At 19.9% G+C, this 21,190-nt stretch overlaps 6 protein-coding genes across 6 annotated transcripts; 3 read left to right on the top strand and 3 right to left on the bottom strand.

Moving 5' to 3' along the window:
* Positions 1-1,446: 1,446 nt before the first annotated feature.
* LOC122717777 lies at positions 1,447-4,976 on the bottom strand. Its single transcript, XM_043942169.1, has 6 exons — positions 4,728-4,976; positions 4,414-4,650; positions 3,396-3,617; positions 3,114-3,263; positions 2,694-2,913; positions 1,447-2,593 (listed from the first exon to the last, which is right to left on the bottom strand). Exons 2-6 carry the CDS (start codon positions 4,630-4,632, stop codon positions 2,277-2,279), a joined length of 1,128 nt encoding a protein of 375 aa, XP_043798104.1. The 5' UTR covers positions 4,633-4,650; positions 4,728-4,976; the 3' UTR covers positions 1,447-2,276.
* Positions 4,977-10,985: 6,009 nt separating this feature from the next.
* On the top strand, positions 10,986-12,366 carry LOC122717767 (probable 18S rRNA (guanine-N(7))-methyltransferase). The gene is made up of 5 exons (XM_043942153.1): positions 10,986-11,191; positions 11,256-11,293; positions 11,373-11,551; positions 11,629-12,055; positions 12,154-12,366. The coding sequence occupies exons 1-5, from the start codon at positions 11,153-11,155 to the stop codon at positions 12,296-12,298; spliced, it is 828 nt and encodes a 275-aa protein (XP_043798088.1). The 5' UTR covers positions 10,986-11,152; the 3' UTR covers positions 12,299-12,366.
* A 100-nt stretch (positions 12,367-12,466) lies between these two features.
* Positions 12,467-13,807, bottom strand: LOC122717781 (39S ribosomal protein L46, mitochondrial). The gene is made up of 4 exons (XM_043942173.1): positions 13,604-13,807; positions 13,133-13,468; positions 12,924-13,066; positions 12,467-12,845 (listed from the first exon to the last, which is right to left on the bottom strand). The coding sequence occupies exons 1-4, from the start codon at positions 13,659-13,661 to the stop codon at positions 12,573-12,575; spliced, it is 810 nt and encodes a 269-aa protein (XP_043798108.1). The 5' UTR covers positions 13,662-13,807; the 3' UTR covers positions 12,467-12,572.
* Positions 13,808-14,468: 661 nt separating this feature from the next.
* LOC122717776 (translocon-associated protein subunit alpha) lies at positions 14,469-16,282 on the top strand. Its single transcript, XM_043942168.1, has 5 exons — positions 14,469-14,684; positions 15,064-15,231; positions 15,322-15,581; positions 15,672-15,939; positions 16,010-16,282. The coding sequence occupies exons 1-5, from the start codon at positions 14,621-14,623 to the stop codon at positions 16,072-16,074; spliced, it is 825 nt and encodes a 274-aa protein (XP_043798103.1). The 5' UTR covers positions 14,469-14,620; the 3' UTR covers positions 16,075-16,282.
* An 854-nt stretch (positions 16,283-17,136) lies between these two features.
* LOC122717778 (derlin-1) lies at positions 17,137-18,326 on the top strand. Its single transcript, XM_043942170.1, has 2 exons — positions 17,137-17,675; positions 17,765-18,326. Exons 1-2 carry the CDS (start codon positions 17,237-17,239, stop codon positions 18,076-18,078), a joined length of 753 nt encoding a protein of 250 aa, XP_043798105.1. The 5' UTR covers positions 17,137-17,236; the 3' UTR covers positions 18,079-18,326.
* A 505-nt stretch (positions 18,327-18,831) lies between these two features.
* Positions 18,832-20,389, bottom strand: LOC122717756 (60S ribosomal protein L12). The gene is made up of 4 exons (XM_043942137.1): positions 20,234-20,389; positions 20,077-20,150; positions 19,540-19,930; positions 18,832-18,873 (listed from the first exon to the last, which is right to left on the bottom strand). Exons 1-3 carry the CDS (start codon positions 20,268-20,270, stop codon positions 19,544-19,546), a joined length of 498 nt encoding a protein of 165 aa, XP_043798072.1. The 5' UTR covers positions 20,271-20,389; the 3' UTR covers positions 18,832-18,873; positions 19,540-19,543.
* Between the last annotated feature and the right edge of the window lie 801 nt (positions 20,390-21,190).

Below are 21,190 nucleotides of genomic sequence, written 5' to 3'. Positions count from 1 at the left end.
AAACAATAAATTGATCTCAATAAATTTTAAATAAATTTATATGTTTTCATCTTAATAATATAACAATCATCCATCAATAATATACTATACATAAGTTGTTCCATAATTTATAGTATTAACAAAATCAGAAAGAATCTATGCTTAAAATAAGATGGAAATAAAATTGAATTATTAATTTTTGAGAAAATCTAGATTGAAAATTTTTAAAACAAAAAAATTTTATTTCATAATTTTAATCATAATTTTTATTTTCACATATAGAATAGTAATCAATTCTATTTAATAAAAAATTAATCAGATGCATGATTTTTAAATATATTTTTCTCGAAAATAATAATTTTAATACAATTTCATTAATTATTTCTTACATTATTTTTTTTCATCTTATTTTGGATCGTAAAATTTTTTTAATGCTATTTGTACTTATAGGATACTTTATAAAATGAATACATTACACAAAATGAAATATAAAAATATAATAAAAATATAAAGATCATTAAAAAATATTATTTATTACTTAAAAAAGATTTAACTATTAAATTGAGATAATTCTTTATTTTACTCATAAATATTTTTAAAGCATTTTCATTTTTTAACACGTTATACATATTCTCTATATACATATTCTCATGTATACATATATTGTCACGAAAAGAAGATTTTCGAATTGAACAAATTTAATGAGCAATATTTAATAAGCGTATATATTTCGTACTTTGTTCAACTCGAAATTTATAACTTTCAATATCTTATTTATTTATTTATTATAATTTCCATAAATTATAAATTAAAAATGAAAATCGTTGCAAATGAATAATATATTATTTTTCGTTGATGCATAAGCTAATATTATCACATATTCACATATTCACATATTGATAAGAAAATTATTAAAATTTGATAATGATACATAGAATATACAAAAAATTACTTATAAATTATATATAATTACTAATCAATTTTTGGGATAATTATTTAGAAAATTATTTGAACCATTTTTAATTTCAATGATTTTTGAATATGTAAAAATTCGCATTTTAAACAATTTCCTATATCCCATATAATTGATCGGTTTCAAGGTAATTACAAAAAAAATATTATTTTATATAAAATTTCATCTATAAACATATATTAATGATAACATATAAGCTTATGATTGTTACTTATCAATTATTTGTAATAAATTACGACTGAGACCAAAATATATAATGCGTAAATTAATATAATTATTCTTAATAGTAATTTCTATTCAAACTTGAACATTCTACAAATCCTTGAAACTTATTTAAAAAAATAAAATATAAAACAACTCTTAAGTTATAAAGATAATTACTAAATATAATGTTAATATTATTATAACTTTAATTATTATAATTTCATTTGTTTTATATTTTATTTCCATATTTTATTTTCAAATTTTTTTATGGATACTAACAATAATAACAATTTCCGCTAAATATCCAAAGTTGTTATAAAATGAAGTTAAGATATTTTAAATTTATCACAATTCATCAAAAAATAATTTTCTGATTATTATATATAATTATCTGCTGCTGCATGTTTATATGTTTATATTAATAAAAATAACATGCTTACGCGCATGACAACACACATTGTTATGGACATATATTTATAGACACAAAATGCTATATAAAATAATAGCAATTTTTTTGGAAAATATTTTAAAAAAGAAAACCGAGCAGTTATATATATAAGAAAAAGTTATTTTTTATTCTGTAAATTTATACAATATATTCAAAAATAAGTCCATTTTCTAAATAATTATTTTTTTTTTTATTTGCCACTATTGATATTTATCAAATATCAGATTTTTCCAATTTTTATATGAATCAGTCAAGATATTTAGGCACTCATATATGCCTAATGCTGCATGCTAGTCTTAAAATAAAATTAAAAAAAACAATTTAAGACTTTTTTCTTTTTTTATCATTATATATTTTATCATTATTTTCTTTTCATTTCTCGAATAAATGAACAGATAAATAAATATAAACGATAAAATTAAAATAAAAATAAAATAAAAATAATTATTAATTTAAATTTATATATATTTTATTCTATTTCATAGATATTTTGTATTTTTGCAAACATATTTTAGTTCTCTACTGCTTCGTATTTGTTATTATGTTATAAATTTTTACTATTTTAATTAAGTTGAATACAATAAGAAAAAGAAGATATTAAATTATTAAATTTGATTATCGCCCATCCCATCCACGTGTACAAACGCAAAAGAAACAATTTGGACGTCTATATTATTGCGTAGAACTAATGGAAGAACTATTGCTATCTGTTGATATCCTATCCGAAAGCGGTATCGAAGATGATGCTAGAGGTGGTAAATCGGATGCAACATAATGTTCGCGAAAAATTTTTGGAAATGGTTGTCGTTGAGATGATAAAGCGATATTTACGTTTTCAGGTAAAGGAGGTAATACATTATTTTGAAACTGACCAGATATATTACCAACTGGTTGATAGTTAGCTACTACGATGATTTTTCCGCTTCTACTGCGAGCTTTTCCAACTCCAAAGTAACGACTATTTGTCCAAATTAATTGCGTAAAATGACCTGTGATAAAAAATTTATGATAGATATTAATCATTGTAACTATTTATATTAATTTAATTATAATTAATTTATATTATAATTACAATATTTAAGAAAATACCTGCATTTACATTAGCATGAAGAATATCTGGTTCCTTTAAAAAATCATATTGCTTTACCGCTGAATACCAATACGATGTAACATCTTGTCCAGTTACATCAGAAGGAATAGCACCACCAGGCCGACAATATAGATTTTGTCCTACTTCTCGATTATTTCTATAATAAAATGTGTTTGTATGCGCTAAATGATTGGCCCATGTTTGCGCGTATTCACACAACTGAAAAAAAAATTCAATTTTATATTATTAATAATTGATTTTATTATATATTTATAACACAGATATGTGCATATAACATTTTTTATTTTCTATTTTTGTTTTTAATTTTTTTCTTATAATAATGACAAAAAATAATATCAATTTTTCTTTTCTTTTTTTTTTTATCTTATTTCTCTTATACATTCAAATATTATTTTTACCTGAGGCAATATTGTTAAAGGTGGTGCATTATGTCTTTGCCGATAAACATTATGCCAACATAAACATTCTGTTATAAATTCGCTATCTCGCCATTTAGTCTCCAAATCGTTACTATCATGTGCGATACTCATTGGTTTATTACTCAGGATCTATGTAATATCGACAAAAAAGAGTAGGGCCAATAAAAAGATATGTTTTGAGAGAATAATTACTTGTTCATTTTGTTCTTCATTAACTTCTAAGCATTCAATCTAAATTGTTAGAAAATTTCATTCTCTCACCTTTTTTAATAATTTCGGTCGATTACCAAGCTGTTGAATTTGATCATTATTCAAAACCGAAGAAACAGAAATTGATCCACAAGTATCTGAAATTCGATTTGTTTTGTACAATTTTGATTGTTCCACTCTTTTTCGAAGATTTTCCAATGCTTTTGCTTCTTCTCTTTTTCTAGAAGGCGGCCAATTTGCATTCGAAGTATGAATCATACTAATACCAATATCCTAAAATATCAATAAAAAAAATACATTATGATTTTTGAAATCCTCTAATATATATTTTTACTTCGTTTTGATTTAAATTATATATAATTAAATAATTGTTATATTTTCCGTGTTATTTCTTCCTATTCATGTAATTTTAATAATGTAATTGTAATGATAATTTGATTATCAATATATTTGATTAACAATAATTAATATTTAAATTAATAAATTATAGAATATTTATATAATAAAATTATTGTTAAAAATTGAAATTATTGTTAAAATGAAAGATACAATTATACTTACATTAGAACATATAACAATGAGAATACGAAATTCTCATTAAACTTTGATGAGATTTAATATGCTATATATATTTAATTTAATAATTTAATTTATATTTTCAATTAAATATTTCCAATTATTATATTTTTCCATTGAAAATAACGAGTTTTATAATTGACAATGATTATATTATATATATAATTATTATAATATTTATTACAATATAAACGAATAATAATTTATGGAAATTTTCAAATATATATGTATATTTAATTTATTATAAATTAATTAAATATATATGTATATATATATTTAATTTATTATAAATTAATTAAATATATATGTATATATATTTAATATAATTTAATTATATATATATATATATTTAATTTATTATAAATTAATTAAATATATATGTATATATATTTAATATAATTTAATTATATATATATATATATATATTGTATGTAAAAAATAACTTGTTATGTAAAAAATAGCAAATGAAAAAAAAAAACATGTGATATGTTACCTTTTGATTATCATTAGTAAGATTAAAATCCGCTAAGTGAGCCGTTTGACTAAGTAAACGGCGACTAGCAGGACATCGATTGCGATTTATTATATCTTTTTGAGTAGCGTATCCGATAAAATAACTTTCAATTTCCATGTTATCACGATGAGATGGCGATAAAAGTTCTATAGTTTCTTCTGCACTGTCAAAAGTACGATTCATTTCGCGTAACTCCATAACAAGTTAGAGAATTTTCTGCAATTTATTGTAATAACCTGTAGTTTATTATAAGTAACTTTAAGTGATTATACTTCATAATTTTTTCTACCTACCCGCAATTACCAACTGTCTACCATCAACTACTAAGGTTCCACTTTCAACATTTCATCTCATCTATAGGTTTCCATCCCTTCCATACTTTATAGAAATTGCATCTCTGAGGTTATCTGATTCTATTTACTCATGCGTACATTAAATATAACTATATCTATACATTTCCATACAATACATAATTACAGAATAATGTTTTTTAACAATTATATGAAATTGATTATATTCGTATCTAAAACTACAACAATATGACTAGTCAACAGTTTTTCAATTTCGATATTTTATATTTCATATAATATTATTCCATTATTTCATTTAGCGAATTTTCTTCTATTTTTATGTTTATAAAATTATTATACAATAATAGATCAGAAAATTTTTATGCAATAAATTTATTATCATTTTAATATTTTACTTAACAGAAAAAATACAAAAAAACAGTAAATATATTAAAAAAATATATTCTCTATTTTATACAATATAACATCGAAAATATTTACATTAATATCACATATTATTTTTCATAAAGAATAATATAAAATCAAAAAATAATTTTTATGAATTAATTTTATAAATTTACTTTGTGAAAAAAATATTTTCAGAAAATATTATTAGAGTAGTTTAAGAGTAGAGAAATATTTTAAAAATTGTATTATTTTACATGTATTATATTTGATATTTTAAATACTTATTTAAATAATTAATTTTACGATATTGTTCGAAAAATTAATACATATAATACAGATGATAATAATAATGATATAGAATATCATTATTGCAAGAATATTATATTATTTTTATTTAATAATATAAATTAATAATTTAAATTAAAGAGATAAATAAAAAAAATTTTGAAATATAAATAAAACAATAATACATCACACACTTAAAAATATGTAACTCAAAATTTGCAATTTCTTTCGAATTATTAATATAACCAACTATTGTTATTCATACTTTTTATTGATGAAATCTTGTAAATAAATTTCCAAAAATTTCGAATTTGCATTTTGATATAATATTTTTGTGTTTTTATAACAATTCAAATTTTTAAAATTCTACCTAAAACATTTTTTCTTAAAAAATTTTTGAATTATGTCATTACTGCAATAAATATGCAATATTTATTATAATAAAATTATATACATAGCGATTTGTATATATAGAAATAACATATATACATGATTTAATATTTTTATCTAATAATATGAAATAAAATAATATACAAATTGTAGAATTATAATTTTAAGTGTATTAAACTTATATAATTAATAATAATAAATAATAAATAATTCTATTATAATTTCAAATATAAACTCTTAATAACTTTTTTATTTTCATTGTAGATAATATTAGAGTAATCAATTTGGTTAGAAGCACTAAATGTTTACAAAATTTATATATCCATTTACATCGTCGTTAATCGATTGTTAAATTTTATATGAAATTTTAACGACAAATTAATGTTACAATCTGTATTTTAAATGTCAAATTTATTACAAAATTTTTTGTTTAAAAATTTTTTAAATATTTTAATTATAAAAATATTTTTATAATAATAGTATATGCACAATATTATTTATAATTATGTATTTTTTCTACAATATATGTAGTAAATAAAAATTAGATTAAAATTACAATTCTCAATTTTGCTTTATTAATATTGCTTTATTATTTTTGTTCTATGTAAACTGTTTTGCCTTAATTTTTTAAATAATTGTTTTATTTTTTATTATTTCTGTTCTTTGTAATCTTTTTTTGCATAATCACATAGTATTCAGAACAAATTGTGTATTCAAGCATTGTTATTCAAATAATATTCAACAATATTTAATTCACATCTTGTGCCTTAACACGAGTTAATAAAAAAAATTAAACAAAACGCATTAATATTAATATTAAAATTTTAATAAAAATCTAATAATAAATGATATTAATTATAAAAAAAAGAAAAATAATTTATACATACTATACATATGGGAGAAGAATGTAATCATTTTATAAAGGCTAATTTAAAATTAAAAACTAATACGCTCAATTATTCTATAAATAAAAAGCATATTATTAGTATAATATATATAATGTTTTTTATCATATATTGTATATATTAATATATATATATATATATATATAATGTATATATTACTTATATATATATATTAATGTATATAATGTATATATATATAATATATATATATATTATATAATGTTATATAAATGTATATATTAATATATTATATATATATATATATATATAATATTGTAACATTTTTGTGTATAAACATATTTATATTTTAATTTTGCTGATTTAGATATGTATTACTCTTGTAATTTTGATATTTGACATTTCATGTTTATATGTCATAAATTTATATTATTCTAATAATATAATATAAATATATGAAATTAATATAAACATAATTTTTAAATATGTAATGTAATTAAATTATGTATGTAAATCCATTATTAATGAATAATAGCAATAGTTACTTCTGTTTGAAAATAAAAAATAAAATTTTTAGTAAAAAAGTAAAAAAGTAGATAAATTTTAATAATACAAATCTTATATCATTTTACTATGTAATAGCTATGTTATATACATATAACATATATGTATAACATATATATAACATATATGTATATAATATATAATTACATTTGATACTGCTCTATTATTGTCATATTTTTCTAATATATTTTCTTTTAAAAAATTTTGTAACATTTATAATATGGGAATTTCAAAAAATATGATTGTACAATAAAGTGCAGTAAATGTTTATGAAAGATATAATAGAACTTGATATATTTTGCCATCAAGACTTGATATATTTTAATATAGATTTAATGTAAGTATTAGTATAGATTTTAACATACTTTTAATGTCTTTTTTAATATATTTTCTTTTAAAAAATTCTGTAACATTTATAATATGGGAATTTCAAAAAATATGATTGTACAATAAAGTACAGTAAATGTTTATGAAAGATATAATAGAACTTGATATATTTTGCCATCACTTGATATATTTTAATGTAGATTTAATGTAAGTGTTAGTATAGATTTTAACATACTTTTAATGTCAATTTATTAATATAACTTAATAAATCTTATATCAATTTTGATGACAAAACTTATATCAAGAATTTTAAAAATATGAAAACAGATTTAAATAATTATTATAAAAATTATTTTATTACTTATATCTGTTTCTTTTTAATATCTATTAATAAAAAACATTATTACTTTTTATAAATGAATAATCTAATTTAATTAATTTTTATTTATTGAATTTATTAATTATCGCTTTGTTACAACTAAAATTTTGTACAGGTTATACAGAGTTAACTCGAGTTATCATATTGAATTTAGTTTTAATAATTATAATGTTATAATGTTTTAATAATTAATAATATTAATATCTATTTGTAAATCTGATTTTTATAATATTGATATTGAAATATAATAAGGATAATCTTTTGACATTGGCTAAATGGATATAAAGTATACAAAGCATATATTATTTATTCGATGAGTAATCAAGTAAAATTGAAAACATGTCAATTAATGAATTTATCTAAAATTTATTATTTAACCATATCAAATTAACTATTTTGAGGCATATGATCTTTGAAAAGTTTTTCATGATATATTTTGTTTTGCGTCTCTATTTATGCGCCGCGTGGAAAATTTAAATTTTCTTAAGATTCTTATCATATTCTTTCGATGCACGTTTTATTTCGATTTCTTAATCATATGCATTTTTCACTTATATATATATATGTATCCTTATGCAACGATAATTTTTTTTCATCTTCAATTTATGAGTATGAAACTGGAGAAAAAAAGCAATGTACAAAATGGAATTTAACTCAATATTGATCCTGTATAAATAGATTTCGAGAAAAAAATTGAAAAAGTATGTGATCAAAAAAAAAAGTTGATATCAAGATTTAACTGAGATTGATAATTGAACTGAGATTCTTTAAATTTCGAAATAGATTTGAAAATAAAAAGTATTAAATAGCGAAAATTCAAAATTTTATTTTGAATATGCGCGCATTTCAATGAAACAAAATGGATTAGCACATCAAGGACACCAACTTATGTTTACAATTTCTCGAATCATTATAAGTCTGTATTTTAAATATATAAAATCTGACTGAAACTAATTAAATAGGGACTAGAAAGTGCAACTGGCATTATCAGATTTAAGAAAAAAGTAGAATAGATCTTATGACACTAATGACTTTTGTGTTTTAAAAAAAAGTAAATATCGCATTATTGTCAAATAACTGTATACAATATTTTATATTATCACAATATAGAAGTTAATATATTAATTTAAAATTATCAAATACGAATTCTTCACTTTCAATATTACTAAATAGTAGTATTATAATATAGTACTAAACTCAATTCTTTTTCAACAATTTCTGTACGAAGAAAATAATGATATAACATTATTTTCATTACTAGATTAGATAATTATATAATATGATGTGATACTTGATGAAAATGATACGAAATCTCACTATGGCTATAGATTTAATATAAAATAATATAATATAATACTTAGAGACATTTTAAAAATATGTTTTTATTGAATGAATGAAATGAACCAAAATATATGTAATATTGATCAAATATAAAAGAAAAAACAAAATAATAAAGAAATAAAAATATTTGTTATAAAAATACACATAATATAATATAAAATAATATATAATAGAAAACTTTAATATAAATAAATATAAAACGTAAATATATAAATAAATACAAGTATAAAAAAATTTGCAATATAATAATATATAATATATACGATTTATAAATTTGTTTTTTAATAATCATTTTGTTTTGTGTAATTTGCTTTAGAAAATAAAATACCAATTAATCTTTTTGATATTATTTGTTTTTTATATATGTTAAAATTAAATAATAAGATTCTAACATTTTTATTTTTTTTTGTGTGACAGTTTTTATTTTTGAAATTGATAGTCTTATAATTATATTTATTGTTTTTGTTTTTAATTTATTTCTAAATTTTATTTTTATTTATATTATGATTGAAAAATATATTTCTATTGCATTGGAATCTTTGCGTTGGAATGTGGTAATATTAAACGTAAAATCTATTTCTTTTTAAGATTTTCAATTATATTAATATCAAAATTTATTTATTCTTAATTGTAACAATTTTTTTTTAATTCCGAAAAAATAAAATTTATCAATTTTTTTATCAAATTTATCAGCAACATTTATCATTTATTCAAGCCTATTTCTCTATAAAATTTTGTTTTATATTTAATTAATATATTTTAATAAGCTTATATAATATATTCTAGTAAGTTTAGTCCTATCCAAAGCTATTTTTGCTATTAAAAACTGTAATGAATATGAAAATTGAATAATCTCATTGAACAATAATTTTTTAATATTTTCACTAATAATAATAAAATTTAATGAATATAAATTATGATAATAAAATTTTTGAATATTAATATAAAATTTTATTTTTATATTTATTTTTCAAAATTTTCAACTGAATTTATCCATACTTTTTTTTATGGAATTTTTTGAAACTAATAACAATAGATTTTAAAGAAAATAGATTTTCTTTATTATTCATATTATTTTTATATAAGTCATTTATTACATAAAAAAATTATTATTCAACAATCAAAACAAAATTAAAAATATAAAATATTCAAAAAACAGACAACAATTTTTTTACTTTTATATTGCTTTTATATTACTTTTATATTGCTTTTTAAAAGCATTTGTAAAAATCTGCAAATATTTATAATTTCAAAACAAATTTTAAAACTTATAAATGGGTAATTAAATATAATAAATATTAATTGTTTTTATCTTCAATATTCAAAACACTTGTTTTATCTATCATTATTATCTATATTTATTACTATTATTATAAATTTTAAATTATATTAACAAAAATATCAAATATTTATTTTCCAAATTTTTAAAATCCCTATTATTCATTTTGAAACTGAAATTAGAAAACAGCAAAATTAAAATAAATTCAATGTATTATAAATTATATAATTCAAAAATTCCAATAAAAAAGGCTTGCAAAGTTGCAACAAGTTTTTATGAAAAGCATTAATGTATCATAGCAATGAAGATAATAAGTCACTATATATCTTCTTCGTTTTGAAATTCATAACAGAAAAATTAAATTATATTTAGTTGGTAATAGGAATATCATATAGTCTATGTTTAACAACTGGATATTTCTCATTATTTCTTCTCCCCGCTTTCTAATTTTCACCAATTATTTCCAGTGGAAATTCTTGCTGAATTGAAGTTGTTGATATCGACATAACTATAATAATAATAAATAATTCTTCAGCAATTCTGCATATGTTTTAATTAAAATCTGATCTATACTTATTATAATAAAGATAAAATGTCGAAACGTCCAGAACATTTAGCTCCACCTGAATTGGTAAGAATAAATTTTAAATTGGTTATGTTATGAATTTTGTGAAAGTGTTTTATTTTTATTGTAGTTTTACGATGAATCCGAAGCTCGAAAATATACTCAAAAGTAAGATTTTTAATACTTTTTTTCATAATTATATCTTTTTATATTCTATTTTAAACAAATATAAATTTACTTTTTATAGTTCTCGCATGATAGATATACAAGAGCAAATGTGTAAACGTGCTCTAGAACTTCTTTTACTACCACATGATAAAAGTATTTTACTCTTAGATATTGGTTGTGGTTCAGGATTAAGTGGCAATGTAATTGAGAAATATGGACATATATGGATAGGAATTGATATATCTCATGCAATGCTTGGCAAGTATATGTAGAATATGTTTTAATAAATTATATTTCATATAACTTTAATTATTTTTAATACAAATATTTTATAGAAATAGCTTTAGAAAGAGAAGTGGATGGAGATTTAATTTTAGGAGATATGGGTCAAGGAATGCCATTTAAAGCAGGAAGTTTTGATGGAGCAATAAGCATTTCTGCATTACAATGGTTATGTAACGCAGATAAAAGTACTCATAATCCTTCAAAACGATTATACAAATTTTTCTCTACATTATTTTCATGCTTATCAAGATCAGCTAGAGCTGTGTTTCAATTTTATCCTGAAAATAGCGAACAAATTGAATTAATTACAACACAAGCAACAAAAGCAGGTTTTTATGGGGGTGTAGTTGTTGATTTTCCAAATAGTACCAAAGCAAAAAAATATTTCCTGGTATTAATGATAAATGGATTTTCTATTCTTCCACCAGCTTTAGGTGTTAATGATGCTGAGTCAGTTGTATCTTATATATCTAGAAGGTTAAGTTCTAAATTGCTTTAATTCATGTTAAATGAAATCTTATCCATTTTTTTCTTTTTTTTTATTTTAGTCTTGCTTATAATTCTTATTTTTTTAGAGAACAAATAAAAAAGACCAAAAATAAATCTTTAAAAAATAGCAGAAATTGGATTATGGAAAAGAAAGAAAGACGTCGAAAACAAGGAAAGAAAGTACGAGAAGACTCAAAATATACAGGAAGAAAAAGATGTGGAAAATTGTAATATTTTTTCTGATTTATATATTTTTAAATTTCTGTTTCAAAAAAATAAATATTTATTTATTTATTAAATTTGTTATCTATTATATCTATTTTTCTATTTCTTATATTTTTAATTGTGTTTAAAATGCACTTATATAAAAAAGAAGATTTCAATATTACAAAATTAAAAATCATTTAAATATTTCATTTATTGTATAAAGAGAAATACATAATTGATAATTCTACACATTCTATATATATATTCTAAAACTTTGTATTTTATATTTTATAATGATTTAATCAGGTAATAAGAATTTAGACAAACTTTTATAAACATCAGGATGTGTGGTTTTTTTAAGTTCTTTTCTATCTAACCAACAATGTCTTACATTAGAAGAAATATCTCCACTTATATATTTTGCTAAGAAATAGAAAATTTTTGCCCCATTTTGACCTTTTTCCTGTATATTTTTAGGATATTTATATTGATAAAATCCAATTGGTGCATTGCCATAAAATTTTACTTTTATGTTATTTCCACATAGTTCTTGTAATGTTCTATGTGCAGTCTGAAATAACAAATAAATATTGGTAATTATATTATAAGAGAAAAAAGAAAAAATAAATAAAATACATATAGTTCTTACTTGTATCATACTTTCTCCATGTTTTCTTTTACTTTGTGGAGGAATCCAAAAGTTAGAAGTACCAATTTTTTGTTCTACTAATAATACTAAATTTTTATCTAATTTTCGTTTCAATGATACAATGGTATTGTCCTCTTCATTTTCTATAATTTAAGTAAGTTAGATATAAGAAATATGATTAAATTATTTAAAATCATTAAAACTCATACCATTAATTCTTGATGCAAATTTAAACTTAGTAAGTTCTTCTTCCCAAAAATCTTCAAAGTCTTGCATTGTTTGAGCAGAAGTCATACTCTCAGATGCAGATAATTTTTTTTTATTTTTTTCCTTCTGTTTTTGCATTTCAAAATCAGATATCATACTATTTTCAAATTCTATATATTGTAACATTTTTTGATATCTTGCTTCTATATCTAACATCGGTTTTGTAATTATTGGATGACGTTCCAAACAAACAGCACTTAATAAATCCCATTTTTCCAAAACATCTATATCTTGTTCCGAAAGAGTTCGAGATATAACCTTTGATGTTGATGAAATATCTATGTAAAAGGTATTTTTCTTCAAATGATTTCATGAAATTATGTGAAAATAAAATATATTTTAAAATATATTATTTTATAAAACAAATATAAAATCATAAATTTATAAATTTAATTATAATAATTAAAACCTACACGTTGTTAAAGGCGAACCACTTGATGTACATAATGTTAAAATTTTTTTAAACATCATTGTTCCATACTTTAAGATACTTGGAAAATTAAAAGTTTTTTTGAGTTAAAGTAGAGATAAAATAAATACAAATAAATAATAGAATAATAGACTAAATAAATAATAAATAGTATTATGAATCTCTAGAAACTGCATAAAAATAGTAATTTTAAGGTTATTAAACAAAATTGCTGGAAGAATTCTCTACTATAAAGAAAAGAAAATGACGTCATATATACATCGTTGTGTAGCTCGAAAATTATAATTATTGTTATCCTTGAGAAAAACTAAACTACTACTCATGGTTATAATTAAAATTTAAATACTAATTAAAATAAAATTCATTCAAACTCACACGATTTTAAATAACAATTTTTAAAATTTTTTATATTCATAATATTTTTATATTTGATATTCATATGATGTTAATATGCTTTGTTAATAATAAATTTAAATTAATAATTTTATATAATTTAATTGATATTTCATATTGTTTTATTTACTTTTTTTTTAATAAATATTTTATATCTCAACTATATTTTCTCTTCTAGATAAAAATAAATGTTTATTTAATAAATTAAAATATATAAATAATAATGACAATTTTTAATAAATCCTATTAAACTACTATATTCATTGTTTCATATATCTTGTTGTAGAATTCATATGTGGCGCGTTTAAATTTCCACTATAGAAAATCATATAATATTTTAAAAGAGCAATTAGTAATTAAATTTATCATGTTGGTAAGACAAAATCATTTTTGACGTTTGATATTCTTTACTTAATGCCAACGTTACGTTAATGTTCCACGTTGTAGGATTGACGATTGCGTTGCTGTCCTTCCACGTTGCAGAGATGGTAGCCGGTACTGTTATTTTGAAGCAGCGTAGTTGAATGTTGCTTTGAAGTGAGTGTTCAAGAACTGGGATAAATCGATTTTTATAACAGAAAAATTAATTTTAGAACAACGGAACGAAATGAAGAAGTTTAACATTTTTTTATTAGTTTTCATTTCAACAATTACTTTTACAATGAATAGAGGTAATAAATAATAATGAAATGTTAATTAATATTTATTTTACAATTTATATTTAAAACATTGTAACATATTTGAAAAACATATGGAAAAATTATATTTTTTTTCGTTTTTATTTTTTTCTTCTATATGTAATTTATATTAAACATACAATTAGCACAATTTTTTTAATATCAATTAATAAATTTAAAGTAATATTTTTCATAATAAATTTATATATAAACATTATACATATAAACATATATAAACATATTTTGTAATATATTTTTTTATAATTATATTGATTATATTAATGTTTAAATTTATATTTATATTTGTTTATACAATTTGTATAAACAATTGTATATAAATAATTATACAACGAATGCATATTTTTCATTATAGTTTATACTCAAGAAGATGAAAATATAGATGATATTGTAGATATTGAAGGAGAAGATAATTCTATAATAACAGATGAAGAACCAGAAGATGAAATAACTACTGCTTCATCTGATGCAGATACAACTATATTATTTACTAAACCAGTTTACAATGGATTATCAACATTAGGTATATATATAAATCTTTTGAAATCATATCAATCAGAGTATATTTTTTTATTTATAAAATTAGAAGTTAATATTTCATTTACTTTTTTAGAATTACCAGCTGGAAATTTAGTTGAATTTCTTGTTGGTTTCACCAATAAAGGAGAATCTGATTTTGTTCTTGAATCTGTAGATGCCTCTTTTCGTTATGCAATGAATTTTAATTTTTATATTCAAAATTTTTCAACTGTTATATACAACAAGATTGTAAAACCAAAACACGAAGCAACATTAGCATATTCATTTATTCCATCAGAAAATCTTGCTGGAAGGCCTTTTGGCTTTAATATTAATTTGAATTATAGAGATGCTGTATGTAATATTATAATATAATATAATTATAATATATATTTATTATCAAAAATATTTGTTCAAAAAATTACTGAATCTATAATTTTACAGAATGGTATTAGTTTCAATGAAGCTGTCTACAATGAAACTGTGCAAATAATAGAATTGGATGATGGTCTTGATGGAGAAACAATTTTCTTATATGTCTTTCTGGCAGCATGTGTAATATTAACCCTTGTAGGAGGGCAACAACTTCTTTCATCTCTTGGCCGTAAATCTCGATCTTCTAGTACTCGTAAAACACCTGTTGAAATGGGTACTTCCAATCCTAATAATGTAGATTATGATTGGTTACCAAAAGAAACATTAAATAGAATTAGTAAGTATTATATATTTGAAAAATTAAATTTAAAATAACATATTTTTTTTTAAAAATGTTTTTTTTATAGATAAATCTCCTAGAACTCCTAGACAAAGCCCTAGGCAACGAAAAGTTAAAAGAACTGATGACTGATATTAATATATGCGTGTGCCTGTGTGTGTGTCTGACTATCATGTGTAAATAAAAGAGGAAGTATGGTTTGACATTTATGATAATTCTTTAACAAAAAATTTTCACATTTTTGCATTTATGATATATTAAAATGAGAATTTAATTATTATTATGTATTTAAAATATAAAACAAATGGTTTACATTATACTTTGTAATGAAACAAAATAAAATTTGTAATTATTTTAAATATTATAAAATGTTATATGATATTATCAAGAAAAGGGATAATGCAAATCAAAACATATAATTATTTCATGTAAGTAATATATTTTTCATGCACTGCTATTTATAAATTACATCAATATATGTACATCTTATAATCGTTGTTTATTTTGTTATTGATCTCTGAAGAAATGTTATATTAATAAAACAATTTTGTATAATCTATTTATATATTATTTATGATATAGAATTTTGATAATTCCATAATTATAATTTAATAGAATTTAAAAATATTTTGTGTCAGAAAATGTAAAAATATATTTTTTCTATGTTTACATTAAGTACTTTTTAGCTATGGCAATTATTTCTAAATATAATTTTTAATAAAAAATCAGAATTTCATAAAAGAAATTTTTATTAGAATTTATTAGAATTTAAATAATAACATAAAAAGATTTTTGTGATAATCGCGAAATATATTAATATATATGTATTATAATGTGTATATATATATATATATATATATATATGTTATTTATAAATTCACAAATAATAGGAAATAAAATGTTTTTTTAAATCAATTTTTAATTAAGGATATATCATAATTAGTTATATACAATTATATATATTAATGTAGAAATATTAAAAATTATATAAAATTTTCTTTGTACGATTTTTTATATATTTATTTTTTATTAAAATATCTTTTGATGTTTTTTGTTATATTGTTTCATTTTTAAATATTATTATAAAAATATTTAAAGAAAAAAATATAATAGAATATATAAAAAATAGAATAGAATATATTTTACAACACCATATTTGTTATTTTTATGTATTGTGTTCTAACCTAATCTACATAGTCACTAAATAATACACGTCATACATTGTCAGTGAATTGTACTTATTTATGTGCATAAATAATATATTAATTGTAGTATTAATATAAGAGTTACAAAAATGTCGGATGTGAGAAATTGGTTTAATTCTTTACCAATTTTCACAAGATATTGGCTACTATGTACAGTAGTTTGTACATTAGTAGGAAGATTCGGACTAATAAATCCGACCTCACTAATACTTATAAATGACCGCTTCATAAACAATTTTGAAATTTGGAGAGCAGCAACCAGTGTTTTTTTCTATCCTCTTAATCCAAGTACAGGCTTTCATTTTTTGATTAATTGTTATTTCTTATATAATTATTCGCTGAGGTTAGAACGTGGAGAATATGATGGAAGGCCAGCAGATTATTGTTTTTTACTCTTATTTAATTGGATGTGCTGCGTTATTATAGGACTTATTGGTGAATTTCATTTTCTTATGGATCCTATGGTACTTAGCATATTATATGTTTGGTGTCAATTAAATAAAGATGCTACTGTTAATTTCTGGTTTGGTAAATATATCTTTTTATAAATAAAACTATTAAATTTGAATATTTTTTTATTTTTAATTTAATCTATTAATTTTATGTTTCTATAACAGGTACATCATTTAAAGCAATATATTTCCCATGGGTATTGTTTGCGTTTAATCTTATTATATCTGGAGGTGGTATGATGGAACTTTTTGGTATTTTAGTGGGACATCTTTATGTATTTTTAAAATTTAAATATCCTCAAGAACTTGGTGGACTTGAGCTTTTGAATACTCCAAAAATTCTTGAATTTTATTTTCCACCTCAAAGAGGTAATATTAGATGGTTTGGATCTGTACCTATACAAAGATCGCAGACTCAACATACTAGAAATACATTTGGTGGTCATAATTGGGGACGAGGATATGTCTTAGGAGAATAAATTGTTAATTTTATTATGAAAACATGATATTAAATTTTTTTCCATTATTATTTTCATTCAATTAATTTTATTAAAACATATATAAAAAAATATATAAATAATTTTGTTTTTATAATATATCTTCAAAAATTTATTAAAAATAAATACACTTAATATACTAATTGAATATGTAGAATATCTTTAATATTTTCTTATATATGATAGAATAATTTTTATATAAGAAAATTAATTATATTTACAATTTTGTATATTAATTTTATAAATTAAATATATCTATTTTAATAATACAATCAAGTAACTGCATTAGTTAATAAGTTTTAAAATTTTCTTATATAATTTCATATAATTCTAATTTATGCAATAAAAATGTTAAAAAAAATAATTTATAAAAGAAAAATATTAGACTTGATATGATGATAAACTATGAAATTTTATAAATAAAAATAAATATTAATCTTTTAAACACAACACAAGAATTAGAATTATTTCTAATATATGATTTACAAATAAAACTATATAATTATACATTAATTATATAATACTATTATTAATATATTTAAAAAACTAATTTAGTTAATATTTAATAACAATATTATATTATATTATATTAGATATAATATTAATATAAATATAATATTATAAATTATAATATTAATATAAAATTATATAAAATTAAATATTCATTTTTCATGATTAAATAATTTTAATTTTTTAATTTGTTAAAAGAAGGGAATATACATAAAAGTATAACACTTTAATATTAAAAATGTTTTATTTTTACTCCTTATGAAAAATCTGAAACAGTAAAAATGTAAAATTTTTACAATTAAAATATTATATATATAATAATACATGTAGAATATTATATATTGTATATTAAAATTTTGACTATCAAATTTATTATATTTTGCCTAATTTGTCCAAATTGCTATCAGTTATTTCAGTTTAATATATTTTAATATGCATATATTATATATATTTTATTAAAAAATAAAATTATTTAAATATTTTATAATGAATTTAGCACTTTATTATCAAAAATTTATATATATGATATTATAAATATGATTATTCACTCAATTTAAATAATTCAATTAATCTTTTGGTCTTTTGGTCAATATATTTTATTTTGTTTATCGAATGTTTAAATGAAAAGAAGAAAGTTATTATTAATATAATAACATATGTCTTTTTTTAGTGTATTATTTCTAAATGAATATACATAAAAATCAATGTTTTAAATAACGATTTTTTATTGAGGTTTTCTCCTCAGTAGCAATATCCTTGATTGCTTGCAGATTTACAGCTAATCAGGTGGATGGGATTCTAACCCCTACCAAAAGCTCAAAGCATATATTTTCATCACAGAATTACTTTTTTATCATTTTGACAATACAATAAATTAATTAAATTCATAAAAAGAAATAATGCTGAAAATATTAGCCGAGAGCTTTAACTTACCATATTACTCATCTGGTACTTGAAGTTTTCCACCATTAATCTCTTCAATGAGATCTCGTGGTGGTCTACCTTCAACTGTACATCCAACTGATTGACAAGTTCCTAATATTTCCTTAACAGTACCACTAAGATATTTTGACATAGATCTTGGTCTCATTGATCGAGCAATAGAAACAATATCATCAAATGATAAATTTCCATTGTGCTTGATATTTTTCTGCCTTTTGCGATCTCTTGGAGGTTCTTTCAATGATTTAATAATTAATGATGCAGCAGATGGAACTACTGAAATTGTAGCTTGTCTGTTCTGAATTGTCAATTGTACAGTAATTTTTAAACCCTTCCAATCACTGGTAGCTTTAGCAATATCATCACCAACTTTTTTTGGAGACTATAAAAATAAAACATTTTATAAATATTTTATGTTGAGTCAAATATTAAAAAAAATATGTATATATGTATATATATGTAAATATGTATATCAAAAAAAATATGTATCATTTTTAAATAATATATACTTATAAAATATAAACTCACCAAACCAAGAGGGCCAATTTTCGGAGCTAAAGATGAAGTTGCTCCTACTTCACCTCCAACGCATCGCAAATAAACTATTGAAATAAATGTACACATTAAGAAATTTTGTTTTTTTTTAACATTATATAGAAAATTATATAAAAAATTAAAAATATACCTTTCTTAATTTCATTAGGATCAAATTTAGGAGGCATTTTGATTATAAATACATAAAAAGTAATAACTAAATATTTGATGAAATACGATTTTTATCTTTATTTTAAAATCTAAGAACGATACATACACGTGGCAAAGCTACGTTCAAAAGAAGGTTATTCAGATATATATTTAGGAACAACGTAACATGAACTATATAATTTAAAGTAAAGTTTTACGTTCGTTTAATCTATTGAGCATTTCACTAGTTACTTTTAGTTATTTTTGTTTAAAATTATTTATAGAGAAGTCTGATAATTTCTAAAGAGAATGAAATTCTCTCGTTAGTAGTTTTGAATAATAAATTTATTATTGCTTACATTTTTAAATTATGAAACAAATACTTTACTTAAATTTATTATAACTTAATTATTTAACAAATAAATTTATAATTTTAACAAATTAATTTTATAATAAATTTAACTATATAGTAATAAAAATTAAATTTACTAAATTTCTAATATATTTTATAGTATATTACATCTATTATTTTTAATAAAAATTGATACTAACGAAATAAAATATTTTAATATAATAATTAATATAAATAACATAAATTTGCTAAATAATTTATAAATATTGTAATAAATTGCAATTTCAGTTATTAGTTTAAGATATTGGTATTAGAATTGTTACATATATATTTGCCTGTATTATTTTCAAAATCATATATATTCATACATGACTATAATAATTGGCAAGAATCATCTATATGATATCATATGAAGATATGTAATGGAAAATTTTTTACTTTCAAAATAATAGTACATAAATATTTACGAAATGCAATCATTATTATGTCTAAAATATATATTTTATTATATTATCTTTAACTTTTATTTTACTTTTTAATGCATTTCATTTCGTTTCATGACATATATCTTGAAAATTATAATTTAAAAAAAAATTAAATTTTAAT

The sequence above is a fragment of the Apis laboriosa genome, unplaced genomic scaffold, assembly GCF_014066325.1.
Source record: "Apis laboriosa isolate Shangri-la unplaced genomic scaffold, ASM1406632v1 scaffold58_cov148, whole genome shotgun sequence".
NCBI classification, from domain to species: domain Eukaryota; kingdom Metazoa; phylum Arthropoda; class Insecta; order Hymenoptera; family Apidae; genus Apis; species Apis laboriosa.
The sequence above is the reverse complement of the archived record's forward strand: the minus strand, read 5'-3'. Positions and strand labels throughout refer to the sequence as shown.